The sequence below is a fragment of the Mycteria americana genome, chromosome 1, assembly GCF_035582795.1.
Source record: "Mycteria americana isolate JAX WOST 10 ecotype Jacksonville Zoo and Gardens chromosome 1, USCA_MyAme_1.0, whole genome shotgun sequence".
Classification (NCBI taxonomy): Eukaryota; Metazoa; Chordata; class Aves; order Ciconiiformes; family Ciconiidae; genus Mycteria; species Mycteria americana.
In genome coordinates, this window is record NC_134365.1 from 24661713 (window position 1) to 24675766 (window position 14054).

Consider the following 14054-nt stretch of genomic DNA (forward strand, 5'->3'; position numbering starts at 1 on the left):
TAGTCTAAGCTTATTATCTTGTCAGTAGCATCTAAGTAGTATTGACATGTAATATCTCCTTTGTTATATCCCAAAAGTATTGCTCTTCAATGCTGTCTTTAGCAGTTTTTATTATTTTTTTTAAGAATTCAGATGGTAATTTGCACTTATAACTTCAATTTTACCTCTTTTAGCTTACAGATGTTTCAGCTGTTATCAGTGTTTCAGTAACTTAGAGGCATATAGTCTTAGTTCACAACATTTGTTTTTTGTTTGTGTTTTTTTACTTTTTAGGGAATAGTTATTCTTTCCTACCCATTAACGAAACTCAGAGATGGGACAGACTTTTTCAAGGTTGTTCTTCAAGGTACTGCATTTAAGTATACATTTAAAATTTATTTTGTTGAACTTCTTGACACTTTTTTTGACATTATGCTATTACGTCACTAATACCTGCTTTTTTTAGTGTTCAGTAAAACGTTATATTTAAAATACTCTCTAAAAGTGTTCGTTTTCTACAGAAATAGATTATTTTAAACTTATGCCAGGTAAGTTAATGGAAACAATACAGTCTTTATATTTCAGTAGACTTCTTGTTGCAGAATCTTTTAAAATACTGTTCTGGAAATGCATTAGCTATAGCTACAGCTTTAATAGTATATTTTTAAACTGCTTATCATAAAGAAGGACTAAGAAAAATGCACACTTAATAGTTACCATATATATACATAGTATATACTATGTAAGTGCACATTTAATGTAGGACAGTATGTTGATTAGCAGCAAAATACTTGTATTTCATTCTGTTTTAATTTAAGCAGTTAAAAAATGGAATTTCACCAGATTACTCAGGTATTCAAATATCAGTAGACACATTAATGCATTGGAAGACTTAAGTTGTTCATCATGTAATAAATGATACTAAAAAATAATGTGTCCCTTTTAAGTCCGAAGCTCATCACCTCCTCTAGCCAGGAAGGAGGAGGATGTCATTAGTCGGGAGTCTATGTTGGATTCAAGGAACTTTCCATTTCTTTCCATTTCCTTCTCAGCTCCTTCCTTACGCTAGTTAGAGGATCATCACTTGCTCCCTCTGAGCCTTCCAGATTCTACAAATTCTGTGACTGTGACCAAACAGTAGGCTGGGGGGTGCAGATTCTACCTGGTGATACTGCTTGTGACTGGTGTTAGCAGAGGTGAATGAAGTTGATGGGACCTGAGTCGGTTTCCCTGCTGGCTTCAGGGTTCCCAAAGAGGGACTCAAAACTTCCTTGAGTCTTGCTAATTTCACGTGGCTGTTCAGGAGGGCCGAGAGTTTCTGCATGTTCTCCACAGCCTCAAAAAGAAGTTTGCACATCTAAATCCTTAGTGTTGTTTCTGAAACAGTAAAAGGGAGAAAACTCTTCTAAAATAACAATGTAATTTCTGCTTCAGTCCTCCTGGAAGGCTATTTATTGATATGTCTATGTCCTGGAATATCTCCAGTTTATAAAGTTCTACAATATGATCTGTGTGACTGGATAATATTTCCTCTCTAACACTATACACTGAATTGTCCAAGTGGAAATCTTTGTCATTTCTGTTTAAAGTACACTGATGTACAACGTGTGCACATTTTAAACGGTCCACTTACGAAGAATATTCTGCTTGATATACATATAGTTAGCACATAAAAGCAGTTGTATAACTATTTGAAAGGGTTTTCTGTTTGTAGATTAATTAGAATGAAAACTGTTAGACTCTGTAGATGAACTTATTTTGGAAATCTCTTCCCATTTCTGTTTTGTTTTAGAGAAGGTATGGTGATTGGAATCGCTTCTGCTTTTTTTTCTCTAGATTCGGATAACTCGTGTTCACGGATCAACAGCATCAATATTTTAATATATGGAAAAATGGCAGAGGATTGTGCAAAAGTTATACGCCATGGGGTAAAAATTATATAGATATTTTCTTATTTTAGGAATTGTTTTCCACAGATGTATGTTGACTTCTAATTTTGGTGACAAAGACAAGATAAGAAATAGTCCATTCAATCAGTTCAAATCTATAAATCTGAACTAGAAAAAACCAAAAAGTATTTGCTTATGTAAGTTCTTTCTAAATAATATGGAAATAAAGCAATTCTTTTTGTCAGTTCTGTTTATCTAGCAAGTAAAGGATCATGAATATGGATGATAGAGAAGTCATCCATTTATGTTCATAATTTGAATGTCTATTGTCATTTGATAAGATAAATCAATTTAATTCTAAAATCTAAAAGACAGTAACACTAAAAGCTTTTTTAAAAAAAAAATTAATTCAAAACTACATGCATGGTTTTCTGTGTTGGCTGGGTGCTGATGTCTTGCTTCGTCAGAGATAAAAGCTTGCTTTGATTAGCTCCAGGGTAAAGGACATAGGCAAGTCAGCCTACAAGTTTGTGAGACGGAGTGTTGCAACTAAAGAAGGAAAACAAGCTGAAAACAATTACCTCAACTTAATATTTTTTTATTAGATTGCCTGTCAGTTTGCTGAAATTTCAATATTAGCCAGATATCAAATTAAAATTAGTGTACAATGCATTATGAGCTCGTGTTAGTGCTTTTTCATTTGCGATATAAATTCACGCCAAATCATAGAATGGTTTGGCCTGGAAGGGATCTTTAAAGATCATCCAGTTCTGACCCCCCTGCCATGGGCAGGGACATCTTTCACTAGATCAGTTAGCTCAAAGCCCCATCCGACCTGACCCTGAACACTTCCAGCGATGGGGCAGCCACAACTTCTCTGGACAACTTGTTCCAGTGTCTCACCACCCTCAAAGAATTTCTTCCTTATGTCCAATCTAAACCTACTCTCTTTCAGCCATTGCCCCTCGTCCTGTCATTACGGGCCTTGGTAAAAAGTCTTTCTCCAAAAAGATGGAAAGTTATTTAGTGAAGAAAATAGGGCTTTGTTTTCACGTTCTTAGAAATATTTGTTATGCACAAAAGTTAAGGGTTTTCTCAAATATGGAAATAGCAATGGCTTAGTTAGAATTCTGTCAGGGTTTTTCAGCTCAAATGGACTAGTATACCTGAACTCTGGTGATCTGTATGTTGAAAAAGGGTAAAAATTATAGCAGACCTTAGGGCATGACATCAAAATATCACTTAAAGTCCAAGTTGCTCTGAATTTATAGAACATTTTAATTTCAGTTCAGACATGCATATTCTTTTTATGTAATTCTACCTAAGGATGACTTTTGCTTGGTTCCCAGCTCTTGTTTGTTTTTTTGTTTTTTCTCTTTTGAGGGGGAAAGATCTATTTCTATTCCTTGAGAGTGATCTTGCTGTTTCTGTGTAGTAGCTTACACCGTGAATTGTATCAGCTTCAAAGATGCACGCATCAGTTCATGAGATATATGGGACCAAAGCTGCTAATTTCAAGAATTACACCTATAATTAGAGCTGAGGTGTTTATATAATGTATAGTGACCTATGTTGTCATTTTTATATAATTATGTGCTTATAAATATTCAGACATTGAAAACTTTTGAATCCCTGTGTTTTCAACATTGTTAATCTGACTAAATATGGATTTGGTGAATACGTATACATTAGAGAGAAGGAACTGAATGTTTAATTATTGCTTTTATCATGGAGACAATCCTCAAACAGCAGGTGACGTATGCTGGCTGCCTCTTCAAATGGGTAAAAAAAAAGTATCTTGCCCAAGAAAAAGTTTAGTGTTTCTCTTTTTTTCAACAGAGTTGTAACTGTTTTGAGATTTTTAACACTTTTCAAATTTCAGTTGAAGTCGGTGAAGAGGTTTGGAAGTTACAGAACATGTAGGACAGACTGACGTGACAGTGAAATTTATCTCTGTAAAAAGCAAGGCTAAAAAAAATACCAGTTTTATAAACGTTTAGTGAATAGTTGAAGAAATTTATTTGAAGCTATAGTTGTGACCTAGTGCAGCATTTAAAAAAAAAAAAAATTGCAGGATCATGTATAGGTGAAAACTTCCCATGGAAATGAAAGATGCTGGCGTATATCTTTACAGACCCTTCTCTCTGTCACTCTTACTTTGCCTTATTTCCAGTCCCATAATTTGTTTTATTAAATACTAAATTAATATTAATAATTATAAATAATATTAATAATCAATATTAAATATTTAAAATGCTTACTGTATTTTTAATGAATCTGTAAAATACTTCAGAATTCTTGCTTAGCAATGTGATTCCTTGTACTTTGAGGATTTTTTCTGACATCATTTACCGTAAGGCTTCCATCATCAGACAGTCAAGCTTGTGTCATGAACTGAATGGGTTAAAACTTTGTTTTTGAAGAAATCACTGAGTCTAAGAAACATTTTCCAGCAAAAGGTGCTTGCTCTGACAGATAGCATGGTGGTAGGTCTTGGGAAGTGTACATTATCTGTAGTGTGTAACCTATTAAATAAAAGTCCGGGTGACAGCAAAAAAAATTTCCATAGGACATCTTTCTCTATTTACATCTAGTATCTCTCCTCCAACCAGCGTAGGTTATGGGAAGGAAAAGTCAGTAACACCTAGTGATTGTGAATGAAGGATTTCACAGGTAGAATTCTTTCAAATGAATTTAGCGTTAAGGAATAAAAATTACCTAGATCCTTTTAGTAGAACCTGTTTAGAGATTGTGCTATTAATTTGACCTCGAAATTGGTGCATGGTCCTTTTCAGCCCTTTAATATGCGTGAGCTTGAGGGAACAACATGGAGGAGCTTTGGGCTGAGTGGTAAGGTGTGCAGGTCAGAGAGTATTCAATTTTACATTGGATTCTGCTGTGAATCAAAGCCTTGTTTTAATGTTTGTCATATGCCATGCCAAAGAGAGAAACATGCCTTGAAGATCAGCAAAATCAGTTCAGTCTGTTTAGGGCAGAAAAATCTTTTACAGCCGTCAGATATGTACAAAATAAGAAGTGACAGTCTTTATACAAATTTCTCAATTCCACAGAATTTTGACAGTGAGTCCAGGATGGGAAGTTCCTAAACTAATTTGCTAAATATACAAGCTGCAGAATCATTTTAAATTTAAAGAACAAATCAGTTTTATTGTTCTGTTAAAAATACAAATCTTGAACAAGGCTCTGAGCAACAATTAGAAGATAGAAAGATCAGTACTAAAGAGCCGAGTAGGAAACCACAACCCACAGGCAACAACCCTTAGCCAGCCAGCACTAAAACCAGTGTGTGGTCTTCCCCAGTGAACTGAACCTTCATGGTACTTTCTACGTGTTGCAAATGAGATTTTAATTTTGGAAGAATCTGAATCTGAGGGAATAGAATGATTTCTGAAACTAGCAGAGTTGCAATTCGGCAGTTATAAAATAGATTTAATTTTGAAAAAAACCTAAGTTTTAGCCATTAAAGAATTACTTCAGTAAGGTCCAGTACTTTTTGTTTGCTGCTTACAATTTCAAACTTCACAGTTTTGTAGATTTCAATATCATGCTTCCCATACTGCAACAGCTTTAGCTAATTAGCCTGGGGGGAGGAGGAGGCTATTCCCAAAAACATGAATAACTATCTTGTTCTTGTATCCTGAGAGTCTTCTGGTTCTGTAACAGAATAACCATCAGGGAAAATATTGTTTCTTCTTTATTTCTCGCTTCTTTTGAATGAGGGGAGTAGGATTTCTTTTTGTTGTTTAAAAATGTTGGTCGAATCTTATAGTTTGTATATATATACAATATACTCCTCTTCTGTTGACATGAAAATCCACCAATTTATGTAAATGGCTTTGATTTCCAAGCCAATTATAAGAGAACTATTAGTAATTACTCTTAGCTAAAGGTGAAATGGAAACTAATCTATTTTGAAGACTGATATAGCATTAAATTTCAAAGCACTGTGCAAACCTTATGTACATTTTTTGCATGTTTAGAAATTGCAAGTCACAACCTGTCAAAGTTGACCGTGAATTTGTAACAAATCGGAGAATATACCTGTTCTTTCTACTTGTTAAACTAGATTTTGAGGTTAGCGCTGCCTTTTTTTTCCTCATTGAAATTGCACAGTCCCTTCACAGGTGTTTTTTGAATGTCATGTTGCGCATGACATATTACATGACAGTAATCACCAGTGATCTAATGTTATTCACAAAAAAAGTTTCCATTTATTATCAACTCATGTAAAGGCTTGAGTCTGTGTAATTCTAAAGTTCCTTCTGACACAGGAGAACAAGACAAGTCAGCTATACAGAGCACCAATCCTGACTCAGCAACCCAGAATCTTGTGCAGCCTGCAATCTAATAAAGTGCTGAAATGGGAATAATGTATAGCAGGGCATAGCTTTTTAGCTGAAGGTTGATTCCACTGTTCAAGGAACACCACGAGTAGCATCAGCAACAGTGAAAGGAAAGACACATGCTAACACCTGGTTTCTGCAAAAAAGCTGAGTTTCCTGAAACTTGTGTTTGTGTGTGTTTGTATCTGGAAAGAATGAAACAACTTTAATGTATGTTAGCAGGGCGGTGTGTTCCAGGTGCAAGGAATATTGAGTTGTCTAATTGTTTTGACCCATTTTAACTTACTTAGCTCTGAGTATGGCTTACACCTTTGTGACTTACATATTACCTTTTAGTCAAAATACACATTGTATTCCCATTTATGACACTACCTGAAAATCACCATGCCCTAAGTAGTTTTGTTGTGTATTAAACTGATTAAATGTATGTTTTCTGCAGTAATTTTTTTTTAAGCAAATCCTTTAATAACTAAATATATCACTGTCACTTAAGCTAGCAGCCTTTCTTTTTCTTGCACAAAACATTAAGGTTTTGGATCTTAAATCATTTAAAGTAGCATTGTCAGATTGCTGAAATAGCAAAAAAGAGCCATCATAGTGCAATATTTGGCTAAAACTGTCAACTTCAATCAGAAAACTCTCTTATTTGTTGTAATCAAGTAAACACATGAACAAAAGTCATTCAGTAAAAGCTTATGGAAATGCTTTTAGTAGAAGGTCAAATAGAAATAGGGTTCAGAGTCTAATATGTTTATTGGAATGGATCACACTGGTACAGCCCTGCTATACAGTTCTGGTACCAAAGGACCTGACTATAAAGGATCTTTACATTGTATCAGAGTTCCCAGCATTACCTTTGTTTGGTCAGATACCTTTCTTATCACCTCTGTCTCCTAAATGTATTTTCTATCTTCCTTTTTTTTTTTTGGTAAGGTTGTTACTAAAAAGGTGAGCTGCTGCAGGGACTTAAATCATTTACCCCTTAAATCATCCTTTTCTCGTTCACTTTGTGGTGTCTGAGAAACTTTATGTCAAAGTGAAAGTGCAGTTGCAAATGCAGTTGCTTCCTGTGCCAGAATCTCAGGAGTGACGCCAGAGAAGTTTGTAATGTCTCTTTTGCTACCAGAAACCTGCCTATTGATTGACCTACCTATCTGACCCTTAAGGAAGAAATTGGAAGATGTCGATCCAACTAAAACAGAAAATATCTACAAGGAGAGTCTCTTCAAAGTGCAGCTGTAACTCAATGAGAAATAAGCTCTGAGAAGAGAGTGTTTTGTCACTGCTGATCTGATGTGTGATTCCTTTTCTAGCTTAGTTAAGCTTACCCAGAAAGGAGTCGGTCTTCAGTATATTCGAAGGGGAATGATTCTTTTGCTTTATTCAGTGTGACTTTTGCCCTCTAGCCCTTGTCAAAATTAGCACTCAGTCACAGTAGCATCAAGAGTGCGAAAATTTTAGCAGAATTTGAAAAACAATGCTTGCTGACATTGGTTGGAAATATGAATTCCTTGGGTGGAAGAACTAAACAGATAAAGGCAGTGTTTAGAATTTTTTCAGGATTTTTGTTTCTTGAATATCTTGAGACTTAGGGTGAAATTTCACATCACATACTCTTAAAATAGAGTGCATGATACAGCCTATGTAATCATCTGTTTATCACCCTGTCCCCATAGGACACCTTCGTAGTTGCAGGATTTAAGTTGGCAAAATCGCCTACGGCGAGAGAGGATGGTAGACATGGTTGCCACCTGGAGGTGTCTGAAGAAGACGGATCAGCCATTTATGTACGTGGGTACCCAACTCTTTTTACCTTTTTTTTTTTTTCCCCCAAATACCGACATTAACATTCTGCTTTACAGTAGAAAAAACAATAAAATCTATTAGAATCTGAAGTACTACAGTTTATTTTATCGAGTCCCTCAGGAAACAATCAGAACACATTTGTGTGTGTGCGCATACAATTTTATAATACCCCTATCCATGCAAGACCCAAATTATCTTAGCCTCCCAGGTAAATTTCAGCTTGTTGAGTGCAGAAATTTGACCTTAGTTGGCTTTAGATAGATCCCTAGAGCTGTTTACACCATTCTTGTGCATAATGCAATTCAGTAATGGAGACAAGGTAGAGGGTGCAAGAGTGGTCTATCATTTTTAGTTTTCTCTGGGCTACAAGTTTGTACTGCTTTAGCTCACATCATTACACTTTGCCTTTGAAATACATGGATTCCTAGATTCTTAATTTTTAAAAGAGAATTACACCCCTTTTTCTGAGGAAAATACTTGTTCTTTTGTACTATTCTCACATCAGTACTGTTAATCTGAAATGCTTCCATCTGTTGCGATATGGGAGTGGAGATATGGGAGTGTTCTGCTGCTGCTTTTATTTGTCTGTGGTAATACATCAGCAGTGCATGCTTGTGGTGGCCACTGTGTCTTTGCTTCAAGAAACATTTGCTACCCTTTTAAAGCCTAAGCATTAGTATTTTTAAAAGTATAGGACTTACAAAAATTACAGAAGATTTAGGATATTATTCTACATTTGGAAACCTGTAGTTGGGGGGAGATGGATTGTGTGTGGAATGAAACTAAGGTTTCAAAAACTTTGTTGAACACTTCAGTGGGATATTTCTAATATTTCTTATGAAAGTTATCCCAACAGTTACGGGCTTCTGGTGGGAAAGTGTTGCACGTTTTTGATCACTGTAATTGTCTACTACTGTTAAAAAGAAGGATGATAGCATTGTACTAAACTCTCAGTGACAATGCTGCAAACTCCATTCTGTAGTCAGTGAAAAGGCACCTTCACTGGAAAACAATATAGCATCACACTATTCCTTTGAGCCTATCCATGAGATTTTGAAACAAACTTAGAAATAATTATAAAATCTTAAACACAAAATCACATACAAAAGAGACTTACTAAAATAAATTGTGTGCCAATGTCAAGGTTTGACATTTGTCTGTATAATTGTTGTCTGACAATAATTTTAAATTTAAGAAAATATATTTTTTTATTTCAGAAAGGTATTTTTTTCCAGAATTGACCTCTATAGATAATTAAAGCTTGGCGTGCAGCCCATGAGAAACAAAATGAATTAAAATTACAGTGCAGACTGTTTCATGACATCTGTTGATAACGATGATATATAGGTAGAAAAAGTATGTTTCATTGAAGATAATGGATGGCAAAACTGTGCCCGGAGTCTGGGCGAATGTGTCTAAACTGAACATGCCTAAATTTTAGACACTACATGAGGCACGCAGTTGAGTATTGGCAGGACCTCGTGACATGCAGTCTAATCCCAAGGAAGATGTGCAGCTCACGGAACGTGTAGGTTGTGCTGAGGAGGTGTCTGTCTCATCACTGACCACAGAACGGAGCTTGTGGCACTTAATTTACTGACCCACTCATTGAATGCTTAAAATTAATACAAATTATCTGAATTTTTTGTGTGCCTCACTTTCTCAATTATAACTGCTCACCTGACTATTTAAAATAAATAAATGGAAGTAAAACTAGCTTCAGGAATTCAGTTGAGGGTGGAAAGCAAAACCAGATCCTTAGTGGGAGTCTGCACCGCTGAGGCGCTGTGCAGCTGTGACACGGGACCCTGTGCCCAGCACATAGGCTGTGGTGTTGCATCAGGATGGCAGCTGAGCCCTGCGTTTCTCATTATAGGGTGGGTATGTGTTGGCGTTATGTCAAATCGCCACAATTAGTTCTTTAAAAGACCTTACACTGAAGATAAGCCTAGCTTATAAGCATGGCTCTAAAAGCTTAAAACTACCTTTAAATAGAACTTATCCCATTCTGGTGAATTTTCCTTGACCATCTTTTTTTAATTATTATTTTTTTTCCCCAAAGGAGAATAACGAGTCACTGAGAGTAGACCTGCTCTAAGCATTGAAATGTACAAAACCTAAACCCGTAGAAGTTCTCTGTTAAGCAAGTCACTATTATAAAGTACAGTTTTAAATTTGTGGTCTCCGACTTTCAAATGCTGACTCTACTAATGTGACCTGACTTATATTCAACCAAGTGCGTTTCTATCTTAGAAAATGTATGTGTTACTTAAAGTAGCTTTTGTCTGAGTGTAATGGTAGTAAATATTATTTTCTTTTTTCTGTAGGATAAAATTTTACTAGTTTCAGACGTGATTCACATAGCAAAAGTGTCTATAGTGCTGTTTTGTACTTGCTTATAGCATTATATTTGTTATAGCGTTATCAAACCTTGTTATATTTGCAATGCCTTCAATTTTGTCATTGGAGAGTTTACTATTTTTTTCTCCTTAGATTTATACTATACCAAGAACAGCTGCTGCTTCAGAAACTGCATCTGTGGTGAGTTTATATTTGGGATGTTTTTAAACCACGTGAATAAGAATGTAAATAAGAATGTGCAGAGTTCTTTTTCTTTCCTATTTATTTTAATTCCATACTCTCATCCCAGCGGTCATTTGTTTAGCTTTTAATTTTGCAAATAAAGTGCCTGGAAAACAGAATAAAATATGAAAAAGTAGTACTTTTTCTATACTTGCAGTATAGTTCCCATCTCAATCTCAAAATAGGCTGCATGTTGGTTTAGGAAATACTGAACTAGAAAGATAACTTCCATTCTAAAGAAGATGGTATGTTTCTGCTTTAAAAAAATGGAAATATGGATCTTCCTTTGATTTTAAAATCAGACTTCACATACTGGTCTTAACATTTCTTTTGATTACCATTTGGAACAAGCATTTATGTGTCTAAATTAAAATTCTACAGGAAATAGTATTTTAAAGGCATATAAATTGGTGTATGAAATTTTATTGTTCTTTATCATAAGGTTAAAGATTTACTACCAAAGACGATACAGCTTGGCTTCGTGTTAATTTTATGAAGAGTTTCATTTTTTCCCCCCGATATAGTAACTGAAAACCACAGTTTTCAGTCAGTTTGGCAGAACTTGTAGTCTTTAAAAGAGACTAATCAGCATATAATGTAACCTTAAGATGAGAGGAGAGTAGTCCTTAAATAGTAGAAGGTAGTCCTTAATATCTTTAATCCTCCAACAAGTGTGCTATTTTAATAGGAAGACTTACACAATGGCTGTGAGAGGTAAACACTCCCCCCCTTCCCCAGACAGTGATTCTGTGCAGTGACACTGCCAATAAGAATTACAAAATTATTTATATATGTGCTTTTAAAAGCCCTTTGGATGGACATGTTAAATCAGTAAATCAATAGGTAATTTTTTTAATCAACCAATTTTTATCATTCTTTATTATAGTGACTTTTATTCACCTATTTCATGTATTGAAACTTACTTGAACTGACTGGTTAGTTTATTGTAAGGAAGATGCAATCACAAAAAGAAGTGGAAATAAGTGTTGTGCACTGTATTGCCTGTGAATGTACATATATGTATATATTTATCTTTGGAGAGTCTAAAGTGAATAAGATAGAAAGAAAGAGATAACCTTTTTTTTTCTTTTAAGATGAAATAAAGCATATCTGAGGGTGGATGGTGTTAAAATACAAAATTCTGCGTGAATGTTTGAATAATTTTTTCTTCTGTTCCCTAATTTTATCATGCCTTTCCAGTCTGTTGCACCAAAATATGTGTATACTCCTCTGAATCGTCTTAAAGATGGAACTATAGTGAATTTGTATGGCGTTGTGAAATTCTTCAAGCCTCCGTATGTAAGCAAAGGAACTGGTATGTACTGTATTCAAGAGATTTAAAATCTCCTCCTCCAAACAGAACTGTTCTTACTGTGTTTGTTAAAAATCAACCAGAACAACAAATTCAGGTAATCCTTTGACCATGCTTCTCAGCTAACATCAAGGAAACAGAACAACAAATAGGTAAGGGATGTCAGAGTTGGTTTAGGCAGACTGGTGGAGATAGCAAATGAAGAATGTATTTATCAAGGTAATACTGTTAGTACAAAACAGGGAAATGGACCTGTACAGAAAAAAAAGTGCAAAAGCCCTACACCTGTCCTTGTGGGAAAGGATTGTTGTGTAACTACGTGCAATTCTTCCTTCAGATTTTGACAATAAGTGTTATGAGCTGCTATAAATGTGGTGCCAGCATATTTGTTACTTGTAGAAGCTGTGCAACAGCTGAATCGTTTTTTCTCTCTGTGAGGGGAACACTTACTGATTGTGCTAGTTTTGCTAAAAGATTGTACCATTTCACTAGGTGCTCAGTAAGTACATAGCTAGGTGATATCCCTACTGAATTCAATTAAGCAGTAGAATTTCTTATTTGATTCAGAATTAATCAAAGTGTTTTCTGCTTATTATAAATTTACTGTGCATTTTAAAGTTGGGTTTTTTTTCCCTTCTAAATGTATTTCTAATTGAACAAAAAAGAACAGATTATGATGGTGACTGTTGACTTTTATGGTCTTAATTATACATACAAGTTTCTTGAATAATGTCAATAGCCATGAATTTGGCTTCTAAATACAGAACTTTAAGAAGTGAGCATTAAATCAGAACCAAGAGTTCTGATTGCAAACCTTTTGCAAACAGATGTGAGTGATCTTGCTTGCTCAAAACCTGCCAGCAGCAGTCTGAAGGTGATGCACTCAAGATAAGGCAATAAATGCCTTTGTGAGAGCACAGTGCTATACCTGCAGTACCACAGCTTCCAGAATGAGGTTTGCTTACAGTTAGATAGCTTGAAACATAAATGAAATAGCTGAAAGCTGTGCAAACATGGTGGCACACACAAAAAAAGTTCCAAGCCCAACTAAGGTTCAACTAATGGCTTCACCTTTTGAAGACCAAGCAATCTTCAGCCTTTGTGTTAGTTTAGAGTGTGTGAGTGGGCGGAACATCTGGAGGTCTGTGCAAATGTGTGTATGCTGACTTCAGTATGTTCAACTGAACTATACTGGTATAATTTCTGTTGTGGGCATGCTTAACTACTTCCATTTGGTGCATGTAGTATTCTTCTAGACAAACAGATATACTGGTATGAAAGACCCTATTGACAGGAAATTTTTGCTCTCGCTTGTAGCTAAAGTGTGGTCTAACACTTGTCCACAGAAAAGCCAAGACATGCACGTGCTGCTCTCTGGGCTATCGTACACTAAGTGTCAGCCGTACTGGCAGTGGCAGCCAGTGGCAGCCGCTGGCCCAGTCAGCAGTCATAGTTAAGTTATGCAGAGCAACATAGGATTTTTCAAGAATATGTTAGATTACCTAGGTCTACAAGCTAATGAATAGCCCTTGGGAATTCAACAGCATTTTTACATACAGCTGACCATGTCAACAGAAGAAACAATGTATCCTCAGCACTAGGGCTCATTGCCCTGCTGTCTGCAGGAGAGCAGTTCCGTGCTTCCCATGCCATAAGTCCTCGAAACGTATTCTCCTTGGTGTTTATTATTATAGCAGGTGACAAGGCTAGCTCCTAGAAAACCTTTCCTCTCTACATTCTTACTCAATGTTGAGAAGGCAGTAGTGTTCCCAAAATAACTCTGAAACATAAACAATAAAGGCAGTAGTGTTCCCAAAATAACTCTGAAACATAAACAATAAACAAGTCTGAAGAATATGGGATAATCTAATTTAAATGTTAACATTCAAAAATAGATGTAGTCATTAAGTTGGGAACTGAGCCAGTTAACGGTCCATCTGTTTTTGTAGCAAATATAGTGCATGTTTGGTTTTTTTTTTTCCTCTTGAGACTAAATTAAAATGAATATTATCAAATTCTACATAGTCATTGATACAGTAAAGTTATTTTGCTAAACAAAAAATTGCAGATCTTTAAGATGAAATATTGTTTTGATTGTTTTATATAGGAATATATAAAAAG

At 35.4% G+C, this 14054-nt stretch overlaps 1 protein-coding gene across 4 annotated transcripts in view; it reads left to right on the forward strand.

The window, feature by feature from the left end:
* POT1 (protection of telomeres 1) overlaps positions 1-14054 on the forward strand; it is an 82544-nt gene that overhangs the window by 13736 nt on the left and 54754 nt on the right. For all 4 annotated transcript variants that reach the window (XM_075493041.1, XM_075493048.1, XM_075493057.1 and 1 more), the window contains 5 exons: positions 274-346; positions 1816-1907; positions 7909-8019; positions 10532-10579; positions 11822-11936. In XM_075493041.1, the coding sequence (XP_075349156.1) occupies positions 274-346; positions 1816-1907; positions 7909-8019; positions 10532-10579; positions 11822-11936 (439 nt within the window). The remainder of the gene's footprint in view (positions 1-273; positions 347-1815; positions 1908-7908; positions 8020-10531; positions 10580-11821; positions 11937-14054) is intronic.